The following is a 14,498-nucleotide window of genomic DNA, read 5'->3' on the forward strand; positions in this document are numbered from 1 at the left end:
TTTTATTCAACCCTATTTATTTATCTAAATTTCAACTTTAAAAAATCTATACTAAGAAGATTGCCAAAGCTTAAAATATTTGCTGGCATTTTCTAATAAAAAATGTGTACATTTTAATTATATATATTATATATATATAATACGTATAGTATATACATATATACTATATATATACCGGGGAGCCAAAAAGTGTATACATATGACTTGTATTCATCTTTTGTTATCAGTATATATTGCGTATCTCAATTTTAATACAGTTTATTTCTTTCTTAAAATATGTATACATTTTTTGTCACCCTCTGTGTATATAGATAGATAGATATAGATGTAGATATAGGTATATGAAACATTAAAACATGCATATATATATATACATGTTTATATGTGTAAATATATATATATATATATTTAATATATATTTTTAAAACCAAACAGAAGGTCATACAGTGAGAAATATGTTTCTCTTTCCTTGATCTTTCTGTTTCCTTCACCAAAGGCAACTGCTAGTAAGTTTCTTTATATCCTTCTCATATTTTTCTATGCATATAAAAGCATATACCAACATAGCAATATATATTCTTTTAATTAGTTTGTATAAATAGAAGCATATTCTACACATATTTACTGAAATGTTCTTAAACACCTCTCAAAATGTTTTAGAGCACGTTCTTTATGAGCCCATTTAAACTGATTAATAATAATTTTAATTTGTAAAAATATTAATTGCGTTTAAGTTTTTCTAGTCTTTGGCACTAAGACAATGCAGAATTAGCTATCTTTGCACATATATGTGGGTATATCTATAGTATCAATTCCCAGAATTATTAGATCAACATTTGTGTATATGTTTAATTTTGAAAATATATCTAAAAATGTTTTTCAACGAACATGCATCAATATACATGTGTATCCACTAACAACCTACGCAAATACCTTCCCCCCGTCCCCAACCTTAGTCAACTTTGTGTGCTATTAAACTTTTAAATATTTGTCAATCTGGAGAAAAAGGTATCTTCCTGTTTTATTTATTTTTTCTTTCTTTGTTAATGAAATATAAATATGTTCTTATGTATCTTTGTGCATTGTAATCCTGAATATTTATTAAATAAATACTGTTGAGCAGTAAGTTGTCTTATGTAAAGGAAGGAAAAGTAGAAGGTGATTGAGACTTGGAGATGTGTAGATGCATTTATATCGCATTTTTTAATCGTACAGATCCTACTTGACTACAAGGTCCTTACCGGTAAAGACCAAATCTCACTTAAGAAAAAAAAGATCTTGTTACATTGTCTGCTATTGTTCTCAGCTTACTTTGGCTACTTAATAAAACTTACTACCTTGGGATTCAGTGACTGAAACAGAGTAGTGAATAACAATGAACGAATGGCTGCTGTTAAAAGTTAGTGAAAAAGCTTAAGACCTTAACATTTTTTACCAAAGCTGATTTGTCTCATCCAGAAAACAAGCAGAAACTTACATTTGACTTGTAGAATCTGAATTAATATTCATCTTGCTTTGCTTACAAGATATAAAGTGAGGATATGCCTGATGGATTAGAAGCAGCTAATGATTCTTTAATGGAAGTAATAATGACTCTTTGGGACTCATTTTTAATTTGAATAAAGAGAGTTTGTGGTCTGTGGTCCTTTCCAATTGTTTTTTAGGTTTAGCTAATGAAGAAGCAGTGTGGAAACTGGGTGTCAATAGCGCTGTGTTCTAGTACAGCTATGGTATGAAATACCCAGTTTCCTACCAAGTGCCAGTACTAAGAAAATTATGGGCATTATCTTATTTATTCTACTTAACAGTCTTGTAGAAGTAAGTGCTATTATTATCCCAGTTTTTTAGATGCAGTACCTGTGGCTTAGAAGGTAAACGCAACTCATCTTTGGTAACACATCTAGTGAGTAACAGACCCAGAAAAAGCCAGATTTGTTTAACAGCAAAGCTATGCTCTTAAAACATCATGCTGTGCTTTTTCATACTTGGATTCAAGTCAGCTTAACCTCTCTGAGCCTCAAATATTTTATCTGTTAAATGAAGAAGTAGAGTTAGGTAACCTCTAATATCTTTGAAAGCAAAAACTGTTCTATGAAACTTTTCTTTTAAACTAGACTTAGTCATGCTAATTTAAAGGACAGAGGTAATGTTCTGAGATTATTTTTGTAGAGGCAAAATGTTCAAATTCATTTACTCTTTTAGAACAGTGTTTGCTATTTTATGCACTGGTATTGGTAACTGGCTGAAATTCTTAAAGAATTAGTAGACTGAAAAACCAGCATCAGTGCTTCATCAAAAGCACGCTCTGGCTGATGAAGAGGCACTTGCCTCTTGAGATGGTCCAAGAGTTGTTTATTGATTTTTTTAGCCAACTGTCTAGCTTTAATTATATGTAGTTTTCTTATATTAAACATTTATAAAATACAATCTCAGGACTATTTCTTGAACACAAATAACTTTTGTTTTATTTGGTGCTTGGTTGTTTTTCAGATTCCCTTCCTCACAAAGTCCTCAAAGGCCATCAACAAAGTGTTATTTCATTACTTTACCCACATGGTCTCTCTTCAAAATTAGACCAAAGTTGGCTGGTGTCTGGGGACCAGGACTCATGTGTCATCTTGTGGAATATCTTTACTGAAGAAATTTTGCATAAATTCTTTTTGGAAGCTGGTCCGGTAACAAGTCTTTTGATGTCACCAGAGAACTTCAGAGTGAGTTAAGATAAAGAGTAAAACATATCACATAAATTTGAAAGTTACATAACATACAACTAGATGATTTTAATGCATTCCTTTCTAATATTTTATATGAATTTTATTATTACAGCTTATACAAGTAATTTGGTTAGAAGGCAATGGTTTTGTCAATTCTTTGCTTTACAAAAGTTAGTAAATTCTCTTTAAGTACTTATATTCTTTTATTTTTCCCCTAGATCTGTCTCTTAATTTTTAATGGAATTATCTTTTCATTTTTAATAAAAGTAATAGACACTTGATGTAAAAACATTTCAAATTTATAGGAATCTACAAATTAGAAATCAACTTGTGCCTTCAACAATTTACTATTATAGTAATACTGATAATAACATTTTCGTTTTCTTAAATAGATTTTTGTTTGTTCTTTCATTTATTTAGCAAGTAACAGCCTTCAACAAATTTATAAGCATCTACCTGTGTTGGGCAAAACCAAATACAGTAGTCCTCGGTTTTCGAACATCTCTGTTGACGAACATTTTGGTTTATGAATGCCATAAACCGGAAGTAAATACTTTGGTTTTCGAACACGACTCAGAAGTCGAATATGTCACACAGCTTCCGCTGAGTGCGAGATCCTGAGGCCTAGCTGTCGGCTGTATTCGAATGTTTCACAGCTCGTGGATTATGTTCGAAAACCGAGGTACCACTGTACTTTCAGGTATAATTTTGTAATGCAATGTGAACTTAAATTCCATAGAGCTGATATATTTGTTAAAATATGAACAACCAACTTTTGAGTTTCCTACATTTGTAAGTTAGTTGATTGGCTTATAAAAATTATTTCGCTGTAATAATATAAAATAATCAGCTCCATCGCAAACTCAGAGAAATCTTACACTATATTTTTGCAGTAAGACATAATAAAAGTCATATTTCAGCAACAAATAATTTAAGAAACATTGAAATAATGTTAAGTGACTTAAAATAAAACCTTACATGTGGTGATTTAGATATGTCTTTTTTCCTGAGGTTCCCCTCTTTTTTCTTTTCTTTCTTTCTTTTTTTTTTTAATATTTTTTTCTCTCAGCTCTAGGACATAAGTCCAAGTCAGTTGCACTCCTGACCCCTTTTACTTCTGCCTCAGTCATAGATAATTTAACTCTAAGGATCAGGACTCATGCAAACCAAGTCAGATAAAAAAGGAGGTTATTGAAACGGCGTAAGAGGCGATGTTCAGACGTCCATTATGAAACCCTACAGCAAGGACCTACTGGAACTTGAACTTAAATACAGAAACCAAGGTCACTCCTCGGGTCTCCCTACCTCAAAAGAGCCTGCTTTTCTGCAATTGCTCCGTTCTCTTCTCCCTATGACTTCTTTTAGCTTTACAATTCAAATGCCTGGAAAAACGATTCTGATTGGCCTAGTGTGGGTCTCTAATGTATGTCTATTTGTGGCGCAAGAATCTGTGTTCACGTGTTGGGTGTATGTTAAGTTGTGTGTATTAAGTTCCCTGAAGCACATTGGGCTGTCCATCCATTCTGAGGATGTGGGTTGAGCAGGTTCTCCAAGAGGTAATATTGAAGAGGCAGTGCCATCTTCCCCATTCTATAAGTCTAGGCTTTCCCCATCTCTCTCACCTGCTGTTTTGTGATTCCTCCCCCTCTCAGGATTTCTGTAGTCTCCTTAAAAAGAATTAGGAAAAATAACACGTTCCCCGATGCCCCACAAAGTGTCAATGATGGGCACTGGGAGATTCTCAGGGGATTACAATTGATGCTTTAAACATAGCAGCTGAAACTCTGGCTAGTTGATGTAGTGAAAGTAGGAGCATCCGTACAGCAAGGTGATGAGAAATGAAACAGAGGAGAGAAGAGCCACTCTGCACTTCTCTCCTTCCCCCGCCCCATCCACCCACCTGCATTCATGGGTGACTATTGCATGGCTCTTATGGTGAGGCACAGAGCGGCCCTATACACACCTCCCAGGTTAGCCTCAGCAGGACCCATCATGGATGGTCTTTGTCCTAACCTTTGCGTTCAAGGTAACCAGATGCTGACTTTTTAAAAAGTAATCTAAGAATCTTTGTCCCATGAGTCTATTTTTGGTCCTTGTGTCTTTGAGACTGTACATTCATTGGGAACTATCTAATGCTTACCTCTTTTAGATTGTGTCTACATTGAGTTTCCTGTTTGGATTAGAATCTGTATAGTTCTGGGAACAGCACCAAATCACATTTTGAGGCTTTAAGTGGAAAATACCAGCTCATGATACTCTTGGGCCTAAGCTTGTGTCTACAAATAGCTTCTTTTTGTGGCAACAAATTAGTTCTGGGGTTTATTTTATTCTGCGTTACTTCCGATGTCTGCCTCGCAGCCTCAATTTGCTGAGTGATAGTCAATCAAGTACTTCGTTTATCTTATAAGTAGATCTGGACTGGAATTCTCCTTTTCACTTGCATCTCTTGACCTTCCTGATAGATTGTTGAGCTTAAAATCTACTCAGTGTTTAAAGCTCCCATGTAGAATGTTATGTGGAGAGGTGCTGTACAAAGCAGAAATGTCATTTTGTAAATGGGGCTTTAACAAAAATTTTATGTTACTAGGGGGAAAATCTGACTTAATTGTGAAGAACGTATTTGACTCTTTACTATTTGCTTACAAAGAATGCTGTTTTGTTTTGTTTTGTTTTGTTTCCATAGCTGAGAAGTAATCAGGTAATTTGCTGTGTGTGCAGTGACCATTCCGTGGCTCTCCTTCACCTTGAGGAGAAGAGGTACCTCTTTTGTGCCCGGAAGCACCTTTTCCCTGTGAGGATGATAAAATGGCACCCAGTTGAGAATTTTTTAATTGTTGGCTGTGCAGATGACTCTGTTTACATCTGGGAGATTGAAACTGGTAAATTGAAATGTTACCCCTTTTCATCCTTTATATATTTATGCATGAAAAGCATTTGGCTGGATGGAGAATTCCAGATAATATGTGGTGATGACCTCACTTGCTTTAACTTTTGGTTGGGCTGGTGTTGAAGGTGTGTGTGGAAAACAAAACACAACATCCCAAGTCAGATCCTGACCCACTGATGACTCGCTGACAGGGCAGAGCACAGGAATGAGCCAGATATTTCTGGAAGCTATAAATAAAAACATAAGTTATCTACTTTAATTATTAATAAGAGAGAAATTTAGTGTCCTACTAGTCTAAAATTATCATTAAATTCTGCCTTCTTCCGCATACTCAGCTCAGCAACATTTTGAGTTAATTCATGATCGGTAATAATGGAATATAATTAATTACAAAACTCCAAAAAAGTTGAGTCAGGGAAACTGAAAACTGAGTGGCTCCACTGAACTTTTGATTTCATAGCGAATGTATGGTTTGGACCTTAATGTTTTTAAGAAAGTGCTGCTATGTAACTTGAGAGTGTCACATTTCAAGCAAATGCTGGAAACACGTCAAATAAGGTGAGGTAATTAATGAATGTAAGTCAGGGGAGTGCACTGGAGAGTACATTTCACTGAAACCATTGCATGATTTTTATTGATTAATCAGTGGGGTTTTTATGTTGGGTGTTATTAACAGACTGGATAGTTTATAATATTATAGTTTAGAACCATACTTCACCCAAATAACTGCTATGTTCTTTACATCTGACTTTCGTGTGTTGATGATGGTGGCTGATGTACTGGTATGTGGCTGGGGCAGCATAACCTGCCTGACATGTGTCCCTTGCTTTGACAGGCTTTTGTGTTCATTTTCCCATTAGATTGTCACAACTTCTATGATAGGAAGAAAAGGCCTTATTCTCCATTTTATTGATACGGAATTTGTAGCTCTGATTTGTCATGCACAAAATCACACAGCTAATAAGTGATGAACCAATATGAGACGCCCCGTTGTTCTTTGCGAGATATACACAAAATTAGGAGACTTTTAGAATTCGTAGGTAATCTATCAACCTGAGTGACAGTTAAGCATAATGGATAAAATAGGCTCTACAACCTCGGCTTGTCTCTGGACCTGCTAAGGAAGAGCTGTATGTAACTTCCTCGTCTGTGCAAATCAGAGTAATAGCACTGCCTTCCTGTTATGATTTAAATGAACTAATACCTATAGTGCTTGATATCTTCTATGTCAATAAAAAGATGTCTATATCGTGTTTCTGTCACTCTTCTGGCAGGAAACTGAATTCAACCCAGGTGGGTCAAATGAAGAAACTTTAATGCAAGGTCTATTTGTAGGTGTGTGGCTAGGAATTAGGGAACAGAAAAGGAATGGATAGTGAGAACCCTGTTACCCAGACACTGGCAGTATCTAGGGCCAAAGTGGCAAAAGGAGAAAACAGTGTTGCTGGAACTCAGAACGAGCAGAAGCTGAGGAGGAGAGGTCACTCCATAAACTCATAGAAGAGAAATAGCTCCCATCAGAGGTGCAGGACTGAGACAAAAGGAGAGTTGGGGGAAATTCTCTTTTCTCTCCTTCTGTACTCGCCTCCATTAGCAGAATTCAGCTGGAAGTCTGAGGAGAAGGATGGTCAGTTCCAGGCAGCAGCCAGGGGCACAGAGCAAGACACAGAAGAGGGGGGAAAGGATGGAGTAGGTTGTGAAGTAGATGATACTCAGCATTGTGGCCATTATGGACACAGTGTACTTCAACTCGGGAGGCTCCTACAGAGGGTTATTTATATTGTTTTCTACAGAAAACTTTGTTTTAGAATGGCTATATCCAATAATATGGACATGTTTGGTGCCAAATTAACTTATAGAATATTATTCCAAACGAGACCGTGAGGCTGTTTATCTCTTGGTTATTTACATCGATAGTTTGTAAACAACCTTAACTCAACCTAAGATGGAGCTTGTGATTGGTGAAAATGATGCTAATAATTATACCAATGCCCTCACATTTGTGATGTGCTGCATCACTTTGTCAAAGCATCCTCCCATTGACGATCTCATTTTGAGCCCCACGGCGCTCTGTGGAGGCGGCTGGCTAGCAGCCTAACTTTCCTCATTCCTTTTAAATAAGTCAGTGTTATTCCTTTTAGTCTTGTGTCTGGGATGAGCTTTGTTTTGGGTTCCCTTTAAACTCTGTAATTCCAATTTTGCTTAAAATTTAATGTTCTACTTTTTCTTTCCCAAGCTGCATTTCAGCTAAGATGCTCCTATCATGTTTATTGTACTTGATTTATATTTTATCCTTCTCCTATAAAGGTGGAAAATTCCAGAATCAGGAAGCTTTGCATTTATAGTTTCATAAAGTTAGGGGGGAAAAATTCCGCTAAGACCAAAACAATTAGACTGAAAATACATCTATGAGGGCACAGAATGTGCTTGTTCACTGCTGCAACTAGCATGTGAATGAATGAATGAATGAACAAAGGAACGATCCCAAATGGTCTTGGGCTTTCGTAGATTGAGTACAAATGAGTTCATTTTAACATTGGCCAATTGAGATGGCTCTTCGATCATGGTTACTCAATTGTAGCTATGTTCTTAGCTTTCTCCTCCAGTCTCCCTGGAGTTTCTGGAGTTCACAGAGCATGTCTCACTCACCTCCTCAGGTATAAGTAAGTCTGTGTATTTTCTACTCCAGCCAATTTTCCCTGGGCTTTTGCCTTTCAGCTTTGCTACAAGGTTCAAACTTAGTTCCATGTGTGAACAGACCTATTCTTTACTCCATTTCTCTAGCACTCTGCCTCCTCTGAATACATGAAGGAGGAATAAATTGACACTAAGGCATTTATCAGATCTTTCAGCACTAGAGCAACTCCAGAGTTCATGGAGAGAAAATAGGAGGTGTCAGTGGGATAAGGATTTGGAGGAAAGGGCCTAGAACTAGGGGGGAAAAAAAAAAAGGCCGAAGAAGAGGCTTGAAGCCAAAAATAATTAGTTCTCAGCTGTGCCAAAAGTCCTCCTTGATGGAAGTTTGGAGGGGTGGGGTGGATGTAGGTCAGTTCCTATCACCTTCCTCCAGGTATGGAGGATGGAATATGATTCCATAAGTTTTTCACAAACACTTTATAACAGCCTACCCCTACTTTATTCATAAATCTCTTTGGTAGAATGTGCAAGTATATTCTAGAGCCATGTACCCCATGCCCATTTTATCTTGAAATCGTAAGAGGCAGTTCTTCCTGTGACAAGTGGGATGGCCGGATGCATACCAGGGCGAGGTTCAGAATCCTAGATGGGCATGTCACTCCGTGGAAAAGGTAAAAAGCAAAGGAGAGGAAGATTCCTGTCACATTGAGGGCCCTCATCTTCTGGCTAAAAATGCAGAGCTGCCAGGGTGGGAGTGATGAGGGCACCTCGTTTTGCTCATTGATTTGCTGCTTGTCCCACGATGTTTGGGCCTGATTAGGAAGGGAAAACATCGGAGATGTCATGTTGATGAATCTTTGAGTTGCCACAATGTGTTTGGCACTGACAACTGTGGGCAGTTTTGTCACCCTCATTGCTGTGAGACACAGAAGGATAATGTAATACTAATTTTTTTTCCCTTAAAATGCACACCAGAAATAAATGCCAACTCTGAGCACATTGTTCGCTTTACAAATTGAATTTAAATAATTTTGAGGACTTTTCTGTTCACGGTAATGGATTTACATAGCAAAAAAAAAAGAAAGAAAGGGGAAAAAACAACTTGTGTAATGAATTTCTTGTGTGTTAATATAACAGTATTGTTATTGAAGGTCTTGTGTTAAGCTTCTGGCCTGTGTTGTGAAATATGCCATATTAAGCAACTGGATTTTTTTTGTGTGTGTGTGGGAAAATGAAATCGTACTTGCTTGAAAATAAAACACTTCTTGATAAGATAGTTCAGGAAAGCGTTTTTGTAAAGGTCTGGATAGTAAATATTTTCATCTTTGTGGGCCATGTGATCTGTGTTGCAACCACTGACCTCTGCCCTTGTAGCATAAGATAAGCCATAGAATGCATAAAGGAGTGGGTGAGGCTGTGTTTCAATAAAACTTTATTTACAAAAGCAGCCCTAGTTAATAGACCCCTAAGAATGATGATAGTTATTTTTAAAGATCATCATTTTCATATACCTAATTCTAAACAGTTCACAATTTTTAATTATACTTCATTGACTCTGTATGGTTATACCCATTTTATGAGGGAGGAAATGGAACATAGAGATTGTTTGAGTCTGAAGGTCCCCAGGCTAGGTGTTGGGCACCTGCACTAAAACGTGTATCTCTTTGTCTTGTTCTGCTGTGTTCTCTGTACCATACAGCAGGAACACCTCTTGGAGACGGAGGTCAGCTTTTTGAGACTGTCAAGCCGGGGATTAGATAAGAAAAGCTCTGAGAAGAAAAGAAATGGCTGCCAGGAAACCTGCTACATGCTCTCCTGAAGGAGAGGATCTCTGGCTATCTCTCAGAGCTTGGCTCTCAATTTACACATAGGTCTAACAGCTCTGGTCATCTGATTTCTCAGATGACAGATTGGAAACAGCAAATTGCAAGCGGGGAGACTGTTAGTGGCAGACATTCTGATAGCAGAAACGACAGCTGATGGGAAAGGGAGAGAGGCAAAACTATGTATCTCTGCTCAAGGCTGTCTTTCCTTTGCTCATGGGAAGATGGTCACCATGAAAAAATGCTGACATTGTTTCCCCTGCTCAGGAAGCTCTTAGATGTGCCTGCACAGGGTATGGGCAGCCTCCAGTCCACTTCCCATGATGCCTGCTGTGGAGCTGGGCTTTCTCTTTCTCAGGCATTTCTGACTCCAGGAGGTATATTTAAGTGTATTGATTATATCCACAGTGGATTCCACACCTAAGGAATCTCAGAAGCAGCTTGGGGCCTGGAGTTCAAAGGGACTGAAATCTTTGGCCAATGAGTAGGTAGAATGCAGGGTGTGTGTGAGGCTATTTTCGTTCATTTTCTTCCTTTTCCTGCTCAGGTAATGTGAGCTGTGTGACAGTGAGCAGGAAGCTTGACTACTCCTATAGCGTGGCCTGAGGACCCAGGCTCTGCTTATGATACAGTTTCTGTGAAAAAACACATTCTGAGTTTTAAAACAACCATCTTATAAACAGGCCATTGGAACTAAGTCTAGGCATATGAAATTGAGGAAATATGGAAGAAGATAATACATTTAGAGTTATTTTCACCACCGGTGTTAAATTTTCTCTTAATTTATTTTTCTTAGTGAAATTAGCAGTTAGCTAGAAAATTATTAAGTAGGCTATGCCATATAAATGAAACATTTGTTCTTCTGTGGTTTTAAAGTACAGTCTTAAAAAGAAAATTAAAAAAATAAAACCATTAAAGATAAGATGAGGTTTTTCAACTAATAGATAATAGGCCATATTTGCTAAAAAATATCCAATGTTCGAACTTCTACTGTAGATCTGAGTTTGCTTTAATTGCTTATGGTGAAGGATATAGATACATGCAGGGCACAGTTTCTCAGAAATATGCCGTCACATTTTCCCCAGTAGAACAGTCGTGTGGTTAAATTCTTACTTTGCCACACCACAATAATCACACAAGGTCACTACATGGGCAAGTAATTTTCTAGTCCACAAGTTTTACTTGGTTGCCTTTTTAAAAAATAGTATCTAGTATATGAAATAAAATTTTAAAAATTCCACTAGTTACCAGCTATACCATGCTGAGGGACAGTTTTGCTTGGTTTTGTCATCAAGGTTACTACTTTGTAAGTAAGGGGTAAAGTTACATTGTGTCAACTGCCTGGTCAGCACAACCAGGGTATGACTTTCATTATATGCATGTGAAAGGTAGGTTTGGGGTATGCAGTATCTTGCAGGTAAGATGCTTGTAGTCTCTCCAGTATATCATTCCCTCAAAGCCACATTATTTGTTGTGGTAGATTACAGATGGAACCCTCTTGGGGGGATTGTTATTACTCAACATGTATTTTTGGTTTGCTGCCTATTTTTTTAGTCTTTCTTCCTTCCTCCTTGGCCCGAGTTATCACTACACCATAATTTGAGATTTTGATTCATGTAGTATTGTGTGTACACGTGTGAGTGCATGCTTGTGTGTACATGTGCGAGTGTATAAACTTTGTCTGCAGTTTAGCTACTACATATTTGCACAATTGTCAAAGTTTTATGTCTTGAGTAGGAATTAGTATCCAGAGGGGTGACAGCCAGGAGCCCTGGCACTCAGACTGCTGGGTTTGAATTCTTGCTGTACCTTTTCCAATCTATATTACCCCAGTCAACTTTGAACTCTTCAAAGACTCTCCATCTCCTAAAGGCATTAGCACTGAATAAACATTAACTTATTTTTATAAAGTCTTCATATATTACCACACCAGTTTATACTTAAAGTTTCACTGGCCCTTGTTTCTTATTTCCTTGTCTCCATTCTAGTGGAGCTCAACAATTATTTCTTGTTCTGATGAAATATGAAGGATACTAGAATTATTACATATGGCCTTCCTCCCTAAGGAACTTTCAGTATAATCAGGGAAAAATTGTACCTTGAAACAGTTTGAAAAAATATGTGATGCCATATAAGAAAGTGGCACGTGGAGTATGCCCAAATGCAGTGATGAGTATTCCGAGCTCTTGGCAGGTGGCTAGGGTGGGGGGATGGGTAAATTAGTGTAGAGGAGACTTCTGTTATGTGTTCTCATTGCCCAGTGTAGGTTCCCTCTTATACTTACAATTTCAGAGTTAATATTTGTCCTTCTTGTTAGCCTAAAAACACTTACGCTGTTCTATCCCCAGAAGCTAGAACAGCACCTGACATGTGCGAAGAAATCAACAAATATTTGACTTTAATTGAAAATGAAAGAAATATTTAGCTTCTGTAAGCATAAGTTTTTCCATATAACTCATTGTTTACTTATAATGTCTCAAACTAGCGTTATTTCCTAGTATTTAGAGACAGCACATTCTGCCACAGTTAATATGTGCACTCTTTGGCAAATCGCAAAGTTGATCAGAGCCTTAGTTTCTTCATGGTAATGATGAGATGCTTAACACAACATTGCAGAAAAGATGTAAGAAGTTACTATATGTGAGAATACAGGCTTTATTTTAATTAAAAATATATGTATATATACATATATACCGCATGGTTGCTCTAATGAAACCAGAGCAACAAAAGAAAAATAGATAATTGAGCCTTCATAAAAATTAAAAACTTGTGCATCAAAGCACGTTACTAAGAATATGAAAAGATAGCCTACAGAATGGGGAAAGTTATTTGCAAATCATATATCTGATAAGGGTTTAATATCCAGAATATATAAAGAATTCTTACAACACAACAAAAAGGCAAACAACCCAATTTTATAAAGGACAAAGGACTTAAAAAGATATTTCTTCAAAGAAGATATGCAAATGGTCACCAAGCTCACGAAGGTTATCAACATCATTAGCCATGAGAGAAATGCAAATTAAAATCACAATGTGATTCCACTTCACATTCACTAGGATGCGTACAATAAAAAAAAAAGAAAAGAAGTTTTGCCTGGGATGCAGAGAAAGAGGAACCCCATTATACTGCCAGTGAGAATTTTATAAAATGGCACAGCCACTGTAGAAAACAGTTTGGCAGTTCCTCAAAAGTTAAACATAGAATTACCATATGAACCACTTCTAGGTATAGATCCAGAGAAATGAAAACATGTCCACTCAGAAACATGTATAGGACTGTTCCTAGTAACATTATTCATAATTGCCCAAGGTGGAAACATTCCAAATGTCCATCAACAGATGAATGGGTAAGCAAATTGTGTATATATAAAATGCAGTATTGTTTCACTCTACCAAAAAATGAAGTACTGTTACATGCTACAATTTGGATGAACCTCAAAAACAGTATGCTAAGTGAAAGAAGCCAGGCACAAAAGATCACATATTGTATGAGTCCATTTATATGAAATATCCAGAATAAGCAAATCCATAGAAATTGAAAACAGACTAGTGGTTGTCAGGAGATGAGGGGAGGGGAGTAGGAGAGTGATTACGTAATGAGTACAAACTGTTCTTCAACTGTGATGAAAAAGTTTTGAAACTCTAGTTGCACAACAGTGTGAATTAATTAAGTGCCACTGAATTGTACACTTTGAAATGGTTCATTGTATCTTATTTCAATTTCACCTCAAAAAGAAAATACAGATAGTATAAAGAAAACATTTTTAAAAAGAAATTTAATCCCAACATTTGTCGATAATCCTTATTAACAGTTGGTGTATTATATGTTCAGCATGTTTTCCTTTTACATATTAATCTACACAAACATGCTTATATTTATTTTTATATTGCAGAAGTCTTTTGTAAGGGTTACCCAATGATTCATTCATCATTTTCATTATTAATGTAACACCCTGGGAGGTGTAATGAGACGTTTAGGAAGCCATTTCCTTTTACTAGCTCCACAATCCCAAGTCCCTTTCTTTAAGGGCTTATGAATCCTAAATGATATTAAGTATTTCTGTCCATTTGAATGTAGGGAACACTTTACAACGGTACTGGCAATACCTGTGACTTTGTCATCATTAGACGTCACAGACATTTTCATATCACATCACAGTTGTCACCAGCATCTCCAAGTGTTATATTTATTACTTCCGTAAACTTTCAGGTACACCTCTAGTTCTCGTTATTTACTATATTAATAAAGAAGCATACAAGTTTGTTTTTAAAACATTTTGATGATTGTATTTCAATATAATCGATATCGTGTATGATCTTATGTATTTTATTAGCAACATTTTGAACCGATACTGTGAAAAAAAGGTTCATTGGTTTCCCCAAACTGCTGAAGGGATTCATGGCATGGAAAAGGTTAAGAACTCCTGTTAGTCTA

The 14,498-nt window shown here is 36.7% G+C and overlaps 1 protein-coding gene across 1 annotated transcript in view; it reads left to right on the plus strand.

Annotated features, from left to right (window-relative positions):
• WDR72 (WD repeat domain 72) overlaps positions 1-14,498 on the plus strand; it is a 120,743-nt gene that overhangs the window by 53,408 nt on the left and 52,837 nt on the right. The window contains exons 12-13 of the mRNA XM_074327727.1: positions 2,491-2,711; positions 5,398-5,593. Of these exons, the coding sequence (XP_074183828.1) occupies positions 2,491-2,711; positions 5,398-5,593 (417 nt within the window). The remainder of the gene's footprint in view (positions 1-2,490; positions 2,712-5,397; positions 5,594-14,498) is intronic.

Source organism: Rhinolophus sinicus, linkage group LG03, assembly GCF_036562045.2.
Source record: "Rhinolophus sinicus isolate RSC01 linkage group LG03, ASM3656204v1, whole genome shotgun sequence".
Lineage (NCBI taxonomy): Eukaryota > Metazoa > Chordata > Mammalia > Chiroptera > Rhinolophidae > Rhinolophus > Rhinolophus sinicus.